The sequence below is a fragment of the Leptidea sinapis genome, chromosome 4, assembly GCF_905404315.1.
Source record: "Leptidea sinapis chromosome 4, ilLepSina1.1, whole genome shotgun sequence".
Taxonomy (NCBI): Eukaryota; Metazoa; Arthropoda; class Insecta; order Lepidoptera; family Pieridae; genus Leptidea; species Leptidea sinapis.
This window is the reverse complement of record NC_066268.1, coordinates 16,486,293-16,500,403: the sequence shown is the minus strand read 5'-3', so window position 1 is coordinate 16,500,403 and position 14,111 is coordinate 16,486,293. Positions and strand designations below refer to the sequence as shown.

Here is a 14,111-nt window from a genome sequence, read left to right as displayed (position 1 = left end):
AAGTTTATAACATGGAGTACAATTATATTTAAAAGTTTATAAATCTAAAATGTCAGTCCCAGAAGTCATAGAGTTAGGAAGAAATCATAATATATATATTTCGACACAATATTTAGGCTCCATGAAATAAGTTGTTTCTTTTTGTGTAATGGAAAAGTAAATGCATTTTATGACATAGAAATTGACCAAAATAGGCAATGCATTGTTATGCAAAATAGACTCACAGTTGACAGTAATATTAACTGTATTATCTTTAAACTTGCAATTCTTGTATTATTGTATGAATTTCGGAAACGGCATTTTGAAAATACAGTATACAGGTAATTTCGGGGGAAATCGATCTAGCTAGGTTTAAATTTTAAAAAATGCAGTTTTATCCGTGTTTTAATGAGAAACAGCTACAATAACATTAGAATACAAAGGTAAATTTCGCCACTTATACACAAGACTTATTAACACAGATTTAGTTAATTGTGGAAACTTTTATTGGTCAGTGATTTATATTTTAAGTTTATTTTTTAAGTGTGTTAAATTGTACTGTTTGTTTCCCGAATAAAATAAAATAAATAAATTATTAACTCAGATCACATTGGGTGATGCGGAAAGTAGAAGACCCTGGTTCGAATCCAGATGTCCTATTGGTTTTTTTTGTGCAAGTTTTGTACATTCTTAAAAATCCGAGGCTCTGTATTAATCAGTAGACATCAAGTAGTGAAAAACAGCCATGAATACCTATGCGTTATTTTGTTATCTTAACATAAGTGGCAGCTTTGTCCCATAACATGTTCCTGTCATTTTAATTTCAAAAATCGAATATATTTCGATTTTGCAAAAAAGCAGTGATAATAACTTTAGCCAAGCATCACTTAAGTACTACACAAGAATTGCGACTTAACGATAATTATTCAGCTGAATTTAATATTTATCCTTTCGTAGGTAAGAACATGATTTCCTTTTATTGTATTGTGCAGTAGGGTTAAATGCATGATTGTAAAAATACTTTTATTCACATCCTTACAGTTATCAAACACCTGTAATTATTGTTAAAAACTTTTCATTGAATTAAGAAGTAAATATTCTTTTTGGGCAATATATTTCCATGATTCAAACGTACCATTTTGAGCGGGGTTTCTGTGAAGTCAAGAGTCTATATCAAAAATCTATATTGTACTAATAAAATATGTATGGTCTGTTTTTTCTTCGGTTATACTGCGAATACTACTAAACCGATCGGAATAATACTAGTACCATTAGATCCAGCGTGTTTCGGAGAAGGTTTTCATTACAAATTTTCAATTTCATTACAACATAATTCATACAATGAGCGGGCGCGTGGTATTGCCGGGTCAGAACTTATCTTGTATAAACAAATTTATAATAATAATTCTGGTGCAACGTATTATTACCGCTTCGGAATCAAATCGCGCTCTGAGAGAGAAGAAGTGGCGCAAGGAACTCTCCAAGCATTATATTTTAACCGACTTCAAAAAAGGAGGAGGTTCTGACTTCGTCGGTATGTTTTTTTTATGTTTGTTACCTCAAAACTTTCGACTGGGTGAACCGATTTGATAATTATTTTTTTATTTGATAGCTGGTGTTCCGATTGTAATTTGGTCTAGATCTGACAATGGCAACCATGAAAGTCTTAAATTTGCTATACATACGTATAGAAAAGTGGATGATAAATTAACGAATAACTCTATATCGCGCCAATCGATTTCGATGATTCTTTTTTATTGGAAAGGATATACTTCAAAGATAGTTTGGTTAGAGTTAGGTTAGTTTCTGATTACGGAATCCATGACAAAGTAACGGAACACTGTCTGTAATCAAATTGCAAAGCGGCAATGAACGTAAGTGACGTTCATTGCTGCATTGAAAAATTTAGTATATCTACACTTATTTAGACAAATTGTAAGTTAGTATACTTCAAATTCAATAAAAATCATAAAATAAAAAAAAATAACAAAAAGACAACCGCCTTCAAAAAGACTATTCGAAAACAATAGATATAATGTATCTTAAAACTATAAAAATAATTGCGTATTTTTCTACAATTTAATTAATAAATCTTATTCTAGTTACGATTATTGTAATTTTTGGAGTCAGTGTCATCCAAGATAGGTTTGTTACTACATACATAGTTATAGGTGAGATGTGCTTGAGTCATGAGGAGGCGAGAGGCGAGAGCGCGTCGTGGCGGAAGGACACCGATTCCAAAAATTACAATAATCGTAACTAGAATAAGATTTATTAATTAGATTGTATAAAAATACGCAATTATTTTTATACTTTTTAGTGCACATTATATCTATTGTAATACTATTTCAAAATAGTGTTTTTGAAGGCGGTTGTTTTTTTGTAAATTTTGTTTGCGCTCTTTTCAATAAAAATATACAATATTGTACAGTCATTTCTGTCGCTATAAAATAATGACAATCTAGTCCCAGGCTGTCCGATCATTTAGATATTCAGCTGTGGAGTAATAGGACTTACGACAGAGCCGTTGTTTTTTATAAAACATTAAATATATTTATAGATAATGCCTGAACAGTGGCTGGGACTTTATTATAAAAGTGTGTACATTTTCCCTTAAAGCTATTATGTATCTATTAAGCCTACTAGAATTAGCTACAAGCAATCCCTTATTTCTAGTGCTATAATAATGAAAATCACTATTAAGAGCGAAAAGGTAACGATTTTTGTGAACGTATATTAAATGTACTAACAATGAACAGTCAAACTATTTATTTCATTAAATTTTTCTTTGAGAGACTGTCTATAACCAAGCTGATATATAGCACGAACAGCTCTCTTTTGCAGAGCAAACACTATATGTCAGCAGCATGACCCCACAGTAAAATACAGTACGTCATGATGCTATGAAAATAACTGAAGTACACTAATCTAGCGGTGGCAACATTCCTGTACTCTCTAATCTTTCTAACGGCATATGCCGCAGAGTCTATCTGCTAGTTGGGCAATATGTGGACCCCACTGAAGCTTTTTATCTAACGTGATACCCAAGCAGACCGTGGTGTCCACAAGTTCCAATCTCTGGTCATTTATAAGTACGTTGGTTTGTACCTCCGCTGTTTGGTTTAATGAACTGTAAACACCTTGTTTTTTTACTGTTTAAGTGCAGATTATTCGTCTCAAACCAATGCATTGTGTGCCGCCGAATTCCACCCTCGCACGGCACTCCACAAATTATAATATTATGGAATTATAGTGTGGTTTTCAAGGAACTTTCTTCCACGTTTGACGAAGCTGTGGAATAAGCTTGCTTATGATGTGCGATACGACATGGACAATATCACATGGGTACCTTCAAAAAGCGCGTACGCTTTTTTAAAGGGCCCCAACACTCTGATTCGATGTTAATACGTGATTTTTTTTTTACCCATACTCCTAACGAGGGTTATTCTTGTAATAGAGTATATATTGAAAACTTATTTAAATATTCTTCTTTTATTGTATTTTGGTTTAAGTTTATGGTCGTTTTGACCAATGCTCTAAATAAATAAAATTAAACAAAAAATTATAATACTTCATAGATAATAAGTGCGAAGTGATTATATTCTCTTTGGTCATACATGTTCTGTGGGCCGTGTACTTTTAGCGCGAATTCTATGAGCGTTTTGTTGAGTGTTGACTTTTTACGAATAGTATGATTACGAATGGTATCTGCTAATTGCTGCGTTTCTGGTTGTATGTCAAAATCTTGACTAACGTTACCAAAAATCTTCTAACATGGATTTTAATATCAGAAGGAAATCCACTCGGACAGCTATCAGCGGTGCGGAAACTTATCCGCACGATCTCCAAATGTATAAAGTACCACCAACTGAAAACATAACATTGCAAGAATTTGAGAATTTAGCGTTGGAAAGATTAACTTTGTTACGAACTTTAGCTACAGCTACAACATTAAAAGGATTGCGTTTATATTCAGATGAATTTACAGATTTTATTTTGAGTGAACTCAAAAATAACGGTTTGAAATATTATGTTAAACTTTGTGAAAAGTCAGGTTGTGGAAGTCTTGAAACAGATTTACAAGCCAGGCGGAAAGATCATATAGCTCATTTTATACTCCGATTAGCCTATTGCAGGACCGAAGACTTACGAAGATGGTTTATTACTAGAGAACTTGAATTGTTCCGAATGAGATTCATAACAATGAAAGCCGAGGCATTAGATGCCTTCTTTAAAATAAATAACCTGTACTATACGAATATTTCGGATGAAGAGAAGAGTGATATTATCATCAATTTAAGGGAATCAACTCAACATCAAAATATTGAACATATGAAATTTTATAAAGTTAAATTTTATGAAGTGTTAGATTTAGTTAGATCCAGAAAAGTGTTTATTAAAGGTGGCTATGCATATATTCCTCATAAAGATTTTATATCTGTGTTAACAGCTCAATACAGGACACACTTGAGGCAGAGCTTAGCAATTGCATCCCAACATCTGAAAGAAATTGAACAGGATGAGAGGATAGTCTGCCTATTAAAGGGTCTTCACCAATCTTATTCAGGAAATGACTACAGTGATTCCAAAGTTGTTGTTCCCATAGAGAGTCTAGACTCTCTTTCACTTAAATCATTCCCATTATGCATGAGACAATTGCATGAGCAGTTACGATTAGCTCACCATTTAAAACATGGAGGAAGACTCCAATATGGCTTATTTTTGAAAGGTATTGGGGTAACACTGGAAGATTCATTAAGATTTTGGAGAGAAGAGTTTACTAAAATAATGGAAATAGATAAATTTGAGAAGCAATATGCTTATAATGTGAGGTATAATTATGGTAAAGAGGGCAGCAAAAAGAACTATTCCCCTTTTAACTGTTTAAAAATTATTAATAATAATGTTGGGCCTGGAGAATGCCATGGTTGTCCATTTAGACACAGTGACTCCAGTAACTTGAAGAACAAACTTAAAGGATATGGTTTTGAACCACAAGGTATATATTTGGTTTAATGCTATAAGTTTATAACCATTAATCCCCAATGATGTGATATTTTGAATTCCGGTTTAAACATTTCGATTTCTGGCTATTTAATCCCCGTATTTATTTATATATTGTTTTATTTATCACTTTAATTAATTTAATTTTTTTCTTCCAGGTATAAGTGATGTTGTTGATATGGCAAAGAAAGGCCATTACCAAATAGCATGTAGTAAATATTTTGACTTGGTGCATGGCACAAGTATTGGCTTGGGCATTAATCACCCTAATCAATTTTATGAAGAGAGTCAAAAACTACAGAAAGGTGATATTAAAATTGAGCCCAAAAAGGAAGTGAAAAATCACAGTACAAAAGTTGAACAGACTGACTTAGAAGACATTGATTTTGATGAAAACTTAATAAAAATCTGATTGTTATTATTTAAGTTTAATGAATATACATATTTTCTATATTTATAATCTTATTTTCTCTTTATATACATTGCTCGTTTTGTTATTCTACCACAGTACAATCCAAATATAAATATTAGTCCTATGACCGAGAAGAAAACTACTAAGAAGTACTTCTTAGATGGGGATAAACTTATTTCATTGTACACATCTCCAAAATTCTCTACAACATTTACCTGAAACATACAATACAAATTATTAAAAGGGAAATCCTCAAAATAACCTATCAAAACATAATATATCTCCTTTTTGCAAAATGAAATACTTAAAAACTGATTTTGATGACTTTCATTGCTTCGCAAGTTTTATATAATTTTAATCATGTTCCATTGTTATATCTAAAACATATACTATGTATTTTCAAATTTCACCAAGCTAGAAGTAGGGTGTGGACATGTTGATGACTACCCTGGGAAGATTATGAAAAAAATCAGGATTCCTTATTGCCTATTTTTATATTAATACCTAGCCCACATTAAAAAAACATATTTTAGGATAAATAATGAAATTATTGAACATGTCAAGGTCATAAATTTTTGTTTCTGGTTAAGAAAATATAAAAAATAGTATTTCTTGTATGTGTTCATAGTTTTACTAGAACACTGTGCCATTTAAGAATTATGATTAGTTGAGCTAACCTTAACGCCACAAAAGTGTTAATGTATATATTTGTAGGATGTAATATTTTGTGAACAGTCCATCTTATCAAAAATTAATAGGGCAAAACAATTTTATTTTAACATAAATAATGAATATTTTCCCAAATTTAAAGGTATACAAATAACATACCATTATTATTTTTTAATTTAAGTTGCTTGTCCAAACAATGTTTGTGGATAATGCCTGTAGGGGAATTATTCTTGTTATCACGTAAATTGAACAAAGTTTTAAATATTCTATTTTAATGCTTAGGTTTGAGCTGATAGTCACATAACAATACTCTAAATAAATAAAATAAGTACCTAACATTAAGGTATAAACTATACAAGTTATTCCAACATTATTACTTTCCACTGGTGATTAACATGTTGAAAACCCAGAAAAATCAATTTCGGGATATACAAGAGATACTCTCATATAGAGAGATATCAATAATAATTTTGGATAAAGTAGACTGATTAGAAGTATTTATAGTAAAATATATAATATAAAACATCTATCTGAATACTTACAGCAGCTACATATCTGTACATTTCTAATCTGCTAGATAGTTCTTTTTCACACTCTACCTCCAATTTCCTGTTACTGTCGTTAAGTATAATTTTCAGACATTTCAATCCTAAAAAATGTGGTTAAAGATTAAAAAGCATCTTATTTTGCATGGGGGGGCGAAACATAACCAAAGCAAGTTATGTTTACAACATAAACAAAATGAAATAATCACCTTTATGCCAATTAGTATTTTAATAAAAGGGATTTATTTTCTCAAAATTGATTTCTTTAGAATTATTTTTAATGTCATTCCTAACACCAACACAGCTTCAGAAACAAATGGCGCTCTGAGAGAGGAAGCAGCGCAAACTCAAACTCTCCCAGTATTCTATTTTTGCGATCTTTTTAATAAAATTTACAATATAATCTACAACTTCTAAATATAAAAAAAAAAGAGTTTAAGAAGGTATATTGGTCCTATGCCATCAAAACTTAAATATTGAGTTCAATTTGAATCTGTTATAATCAAGGGTTCTCTTATATACCCAGCTGGATTTCAAAAATATTGAGGGCTCCTGATTAGCAGTCCTACGGTACTGTTATTGACAAAATGTTAGACACAAAAAGTGTAGATTGCAAGTTTCAGCCTTTATTTATAATAAATACAAACATTGACAACTCTACCACTAGATGGAGCAATGATGGGGTGCTAAAATGAAGAAAAGCAGCCTCCCTCCATTACGAACTTTAGCGGCTGAACAAAGGAGTTGACCCACAAATAATAATATTAAAAGCAAAACGACATTTACTGCGAATTATTATTGACCTAATGGGCGGGGATGACTCCGCTTTCATCATGTTAGTCCCCTGCTAGTAGTATAAATAAAATTCCTGCATTTATTATGGTAGAACTTTGCGCAATGTTTTATCTAATAGCAATTAAGAAGATGTTCATTTACTGTTTAAAGAAATAAATGATTCCATATATGGAATATCTATAGATAACAAAATACAAAGAGGGTGTTGGAAATTTTATCAGCAACCATAATAGGTATAGACCCCCATAATATATTGGAAAGGAGGTGAGAAAAACTTAAAAAAGTTGAGTTTGGGTTTCTAGGTAGTCGCGATCAAAAGCTATTGCATATGCTTAACCAGGTATGCATACACAGGCAGAAGATATTATATAATACTTTAGATGAAAACTTACGTCTTCCAGCACCATGCTCAAGGTCTTTACAATATTTGAGCAAGTCTAAAGCACAAGCTCTTTCAAGCAAGGGGTCTGCTTCAATATCTACTTCGGTTTCTTCAATTATTTGCACAACCTCTTGTGCACATTCCGCAGATACTATTTTGTGATTAAGAAGAGCATTTTTTAAGCATTCTTCAACCTGTTAATGATAAATTTATTTATCAATTCTAGCACTAGAAATATTGTAGAAGGGTCTTTATTTTGCCCTGTGTAAGTGTAAATGAGTTGTGTGTTAGCACTTTTGTGTGCAGGCAAATTGGGGCGGTTAGGGAGTACTTGTGGTGTTAGATTTAAGGAAATTTTAATTGAATAGCTATTGAAAAATATTTGAATTTGAAATAAAACTTGGCACATTCTTTTAGGGCCTATTGATTTTCTTTTTCTTTGCAAGGCCAGTGGCGGTAGCTCCCAGTGTATCTAAAACGATCCCTACACACATCCTAGTAGAAAGCACGCACACTACAATCTATCTTTTATAATGTATAATATCGCAGAATGCACTTGGCATCTTCTGTGTTAACTGACATAGATACAGAGCGACTAGTATAGTTATTTTCATATTATTATGTCCTACGGTATATTGTTATACAGAAGACGGCTATTCGCGCGATTTATAACCTAGGTCCTAAAGAATCATTAAGAGATAAATTTAAAGAAATAAACATTTTGACTGATGCCTCTCAATACAATTTTGATAATGTTCTGTATGTTCATAAGCACTTTGAGGACTTTTCTAGAAACTGTGACATTCATAATGTTAACACGAGAAACAAACATAAACTTGTTATGCCTACTACTCGGTTGGGTCGAGTTAGTAAGTCTTTTGTTGGACGATGTATATGCTTCTACAATAAGGTCCCAGAAAATGTACTAAACAAATTTGTTACGAAATTTAAAAGAATTGTTAAAAAAAAATTGTGTGGGAAAGGTACTATAGCATAAACGATTTACTTAATGACACAACGGGCTGGGAATAAAGCGAACACCCTCAGGCTCTTTAATTATAAATGTTTATTGTACGATATCACATTGTAATCCATATTTTTATATAAAAAAGCCGGCTGAGTTTCTTGCGCCCATTCTTCTCAGGTCTGAGGCAGTCTCTTTTGAATGGGTGGCAGTTTTTGACGTTCAATAAGTGATTTTGAATAAAAATATTTGAATTTGAATTTATCTTAGGCTTTTGATTGTGTTCAACATTCGACGCAGGTCAGGAAGCTATGGCACTATGTCATAAATGGAACTGCGCTCGATCTTCTGATTTCATATCTAAACAATAGAAGTCAGAAGGTCGACGTGAGTGGCAGGAGATCTCCTGGGACTCCTCTCAGTATGGGGTATACCACGAGTGTCTATTCTTGGACCGTTCCTCTTCCTTATCTATATAGATGATAAATGTAGTATAGTTTTTGGATGTCACTTCACTGATTTTCAAAGTGAAAAGAAACCAAGTCATGTGTGACTAAGTGATCGATATTCTATCTGACATCGTGTACTGGTTTAGCACAGTGATTAGAGTGACCGCCCTCAGGCTATTAAATAATAAGTATAATTGTACAATATTACTTGTACATGTAAACATATTTCTTTTAATAAAAAAAAGCCCGCTGAGTTTGGTTGCGCCCATTCTTCTCAGGTCTGAAGCTTTCGTTTTGGAATGGGTGGTAGTTTTTGACTTTCAATAAGTGATGTCAAATCCTATTTTGAATAAAAATATTTGAATTCGAAAGATAAGATAAGAGTTAAAATTACGTCTAGACAACAGTTACACATAAGTTTATTTTATCAACAATGATTGTAAAATTAATAATTATAAAAAAGAGGTATAATAGAAATTATTAAATAATATGAATACAATGACTTTTTAGCAATAAAATGTGTTTTTAGCAACTAACATGTACTAAGTAAACTTCATAATTGATTGTAAGTCCAGAACAGGGATAGACATTTGGCATAAAATTTAAAAGCTGTTTGAAGTCTGCAGACAAACTCTACTTTGTTTGGAGATTTTTGAAGTTCCACTCCATAAATAAAAAATATTACAATGATTGGTTTTCTAGTTTTCCAAACAAAACATACACAAGGTTCAATTCTTACCTGTCCATCAGAATTTGTAATGGAATCATTTGGTTTGGCACATATTGTTTGAATTTCAGCTTTACATAGTTTTCCAAGTAAAGGATCAAGTCGATAATTCAATGCTTGTTCTTTTAAAACATTAGCTAGCTCATTTTCACAGGTACCCTCCAATTTAGATTCTCTGAATTTTTCTTTTAAACAATATAATACTTTACCCTGAAGTTCCACATCCTTTGGCTCATGTACTGTAAACAAAACAGAGCTATTATTATTGGATGGATATCTCAGGGTCAAATAATAAGTACCCTTTTTTCGAATTGTTTCACTTACAAATAATGTTAGAGCAAAATTTATGTATATCTCCTTTACAGGCACTTTGTAAATTATTGTTAAACCTATAATCCATATTCTGTTCAATCATCCTGTTTGTGACAACAATATTACAATTCTTATCAAAATCTGGTTGATTATGGTGTACCTGTAATTAACCAATTAATTATTTGAGAAGGTGAAGGGATAATGAAATATGTCTTGATAGTAACATATGGCATACCTTCAAACAATCTAACAGTATTGTAGGCTCAGTATTGTGACAATACAAATCTATCATATCACTGCAACTTGTCATCAAATGATAATCAACTCCATTGTCAGTAAATTCTTGTTTCCTCACAACAAATAAAGCTTTTCTACAATTCTCCCTAAGTTTAATTTTTGCTGTTTGCAAACATTCCAAAGCAGCAGACTCTCCATGAGGTATATTTGGACATAATTCAAATAAATCTCTCTTACATGCCTCCTTAAGTTCTGGATCTAAATCAACATTTTCTTTTTGTTGAAATAATTGACTTCTTAATTGTTGGCGACATTCTTTGTAAATTGTGTGCTTTCTTCTATTCAATGTATCATTTCTTACAATTTCACTTAAACAAGTCACAACCTGACTTTTAGTTTGAGCTTTGGGACAAAACCTAACTACATAAGATTTACAAGCATTTTTAAATTTTCTGGTAAATCTATAATTCTTTAATGATATGAGCTGTTCATGTTCAATAGCTGCCCGGCATTTAATATTGGCCTTCATTTCAGGATCATTTTTATGTGTAATCAGACATTCTAGAACACCATCTTCATCTGTCTTGCTTTTTAGTTCAAAAGAACATATTTTCTCTATTGGACCTCTACAATTTGTGCTAATTACAGCATTTAGCTCAATATGACCACTTTGAGCCTCTGTAAAATTTGTAACTATTTCTTTACACTTACTAGATAAATCATTAATCTTGTTTTGCAGACACAAGATTTCTTCACCTTTGCCTGTGTTTTCAAAGCATAAATTTGCCATATCATCTATACAAGCATCCGCAATTTCAGGAAGTAAGTCGACACTGACTGCTCTTTGTCGCATAACTCTCTTTACCTGCTGCTCACATCCAGGCTGCAAAGTGCCTCTCAGATCAGTATTGTAAGCATAATTAAACAAACAGGGCAAAATCATTGGATCCTTTAATGACTGGTGCTCGCTAGCATCTGCCCATTGCAGTTTTGCCTTACAGTGAGTTACTGCATCATATCTACAGGCTTTGTACAGTTGTGGATCTAGTTTGAAGTCTCTGGATACAAAATACTGAATTTGCATGAGTGCTGTTTCACATTCACTGGTCATAAGCATGCTACCAATCTTTTCCATCAAACATGACATTACCCTTCCATTACCTCCATTGACTTCCCTACATGCTCTATCAACAACTGGTTTACATGCTTTCCTTAATACAGGATCTACTCTCCAATCTTCTCCCGGATCTGCCTCTTGTATAAGATGCTCTAGTGATTTTTGGCATGGTATACTGATTCTTTTTTCTTTGCGTTTTCTAGGCCTAGAATGTTCCATCAAACAGTGGATAGTTTTTCCCCCAATTTCGACACCTCTACAGAGCATCGTTATGTCATTAGCACAATTCTGCATCAACTCTGGTGATAGTCTATAATCATCCATCAACATTTTCCTATGGTCTGACATCTCTGCAATACATTCTGGGGCTAATTTTGTACTGTCATTTCTAGCTACTGTTTCTAAACATAATAATATTTGTGCAAGTCTTACATCTTTATCATCCACTACACCTTTACGGCAGTGATATTTCTTGATATCATCTTTGCAAGATTTAACAAGGCCTCTGCTTAGCTTATAATTCATAATTATATTTCTTTGTGCATAAAATAACTGGTCTTGGCATCTCTTTGTCATACCTGCAAATAACCATATTTGATCTGTAAAAACTATAATATATACCCTAGACATGTTGCAAATGATGGGCTATATTTGGTGATAATATTATTTAATTAAGCTATTAATTACATACATGATGATAATTTTTTTCTAATAATTCCTACACTTATTTAAAAATTAATATTTCCTTGGTGAAAACCATTATGTCGAAACTCAGCATAAAGTGCCTGGTCAAGAGTACCAAGACAGAAAGTGTGATAGGGTTGATGCAAATGACAGAAAGTACAGAACTATCTCTTGCCTTAGTGGTAATCAATAGAGGCAGACCAGAATTTTGATTATTTCACAAAACATCATTTTTAAAGTGAAATCTTCTTTAGACACACTGATCACTATTTTTCAGGATATTTAATGAGAGAAAATTATCTATGTATGTATGATTGTCTTGTACCCAGGCCTAGTTTGCTTGCATGACTTGTTTATGATACTTGGATATATTTTTTTTATGGAATAGGAGGACAACCAAGCGTACGGGTCACCTGGTGTTAAGTGGTCACAGCCACCCAAATTATCTTGCAACACCAGAGGAGTCACAGGAGCGTTGCCGGCCTTTAAGTAAGGTGTATGGTGTTTTTGATGATGACCACCACTAATTAAATAACACTAATTTTGGTATAATCAACAAAGGGAGTGAGATTGCTAATAGTAATAGGTACAGTTGTAATTTTTTTTAATTTAATTGTTGCTACTTATGAATTATTATGATGTAATGAATATAGAAAAAAAAAATTGTTGTATTTGTAAATAAAACACCTTTTGAAGTTTAAGAAGTGTCTTTCTTAAACTTCAAAAGGTGAAATTTCAATTTAATTCTAATTTTTCAATTCAATTTAATTCAATTTAATTCTTGAGGTTTTAAGAACACATTGTTAGCTGTACCAAATACTAAGACTATCAATATTTCAATTAATACACTACCATTTTCATATTTATGTCTTATGAGACATTTGTACATTAACAAAGATCCCGGTAATTCATCTGGACAAAAATTTTTCTGATCTATGTTACAGGCAGCAAACACTATTTTGTCTAATTGAAATGTAGAATATTTCATTTCTTGAAGAACATTAATTTCTTTTTGACATTCTGAATGTAGGTTTTGCTGATGATTCTGCAGGCATTTCAATGTATGAACTTGTGAAAGACTTTTAGGATCAGGGGGAATTCTTCCACAGGACAGAGCTTGAATATCATTGAAACAATTTTTCATAAAATTCCTTGTTATTTGCCAATCATTGAAAACTAATAATTCAATTTTGTTAATTGTCTTCCAACAAATTTTATCTTTAACACTTGATTTAGTTTTTAAAACACAGTCAAACACATTTACTGTTGGATTAAGACAGTCTAATATTGTTTGTTCTTTTCCACAAACATTTGTCAATTTGTATTCAAGAAAAATATTATCTAATAATTCTGACTGATGTAACCATATTTTATGTTGACAAATAAATGTTATCTGGGATTTGTTATTATGTGTTATATTTAAAGCACATGAAAGTAGTGCCATATCATCTTCTAAGTGGAAGCACTGCTTTTCAAAATTACCACATTCTCTTAAGTCGGCAACATATCGATCTCTTGGCGATTTGTTCAGAACTGAAGAAGGCGAACTTATTGCATACTGTATTGTGCATAAGACTACTGTTCCTAATATAATATTAGTGTTGAAAATCATTATTATTTAATCACTAGCTAGTAAGTTATTTACGCTACTATATAAAACAGCATAACAACACTGTATAACTCTTTCTTTTGAGGAACGATTAGAAGTAATCGTTGGTTAAATCAGTGAAACTTCGCAATAAAGTAAAAAAACATTTTAAGCGGTGTACTTAGTAAGTAATACTTATACATAATATTTCTATTTGTGATTGTTGTTACTTTGTTTGTTTTTTTTG

General features: G+C 32.0%; 2 protein-coding genes across 2 annotated transcripts; one reads left to right on the top strand and one right to left on the bottom strand.

The window, feature by feature from the left end:
- Nucleotides 1-3,621: 3,621 nt before the first annotated feature.
- On the top strand, nt 3,622-5,448 carry LOC126979971 (DNA primase large subunit). The gene is made up of 2 exons (XM_050829577.1): nt 3,622-4,978; nt 5,142-5,448. The coding sequence occupies exons 1-2, from the start codon at nt 3,754-3,756 to the stop codon at nt 5,393-5,395; spliced, it is 1,479 nt and encodes a 492-aa protein (XP_050685534.1). The 5' UTR covers nt 3,622-3,753; the 3' UTR covers nt 5,396-5,448.
- On the bottom strand, nt 5,396-14,111 carry LOC126979963 (Golgi apparatus protein 1). Its single transcript, XM_050829558.1, has 7 exons — nt 13,129-14,111; nt 10,474-12,170; nt 10,251-10,398; nt 9,939-10,165; nt 7,797-7,980; nt 6,607-6,713; nt 5,396-5,610 (listed from the first exon to the last, which is right to left on the bottom strand). Exons 1-7 carry the CDS (start codon nt 13,886-13,888, stop codon nt 5,446-5,448), a joined length of 3,288 nt encoding a protein of 1,095 aa, XP_050685515.1. The 5' UTR covers nt 13,889-14,111; the 3' UTR covers nt 5,396-5,445.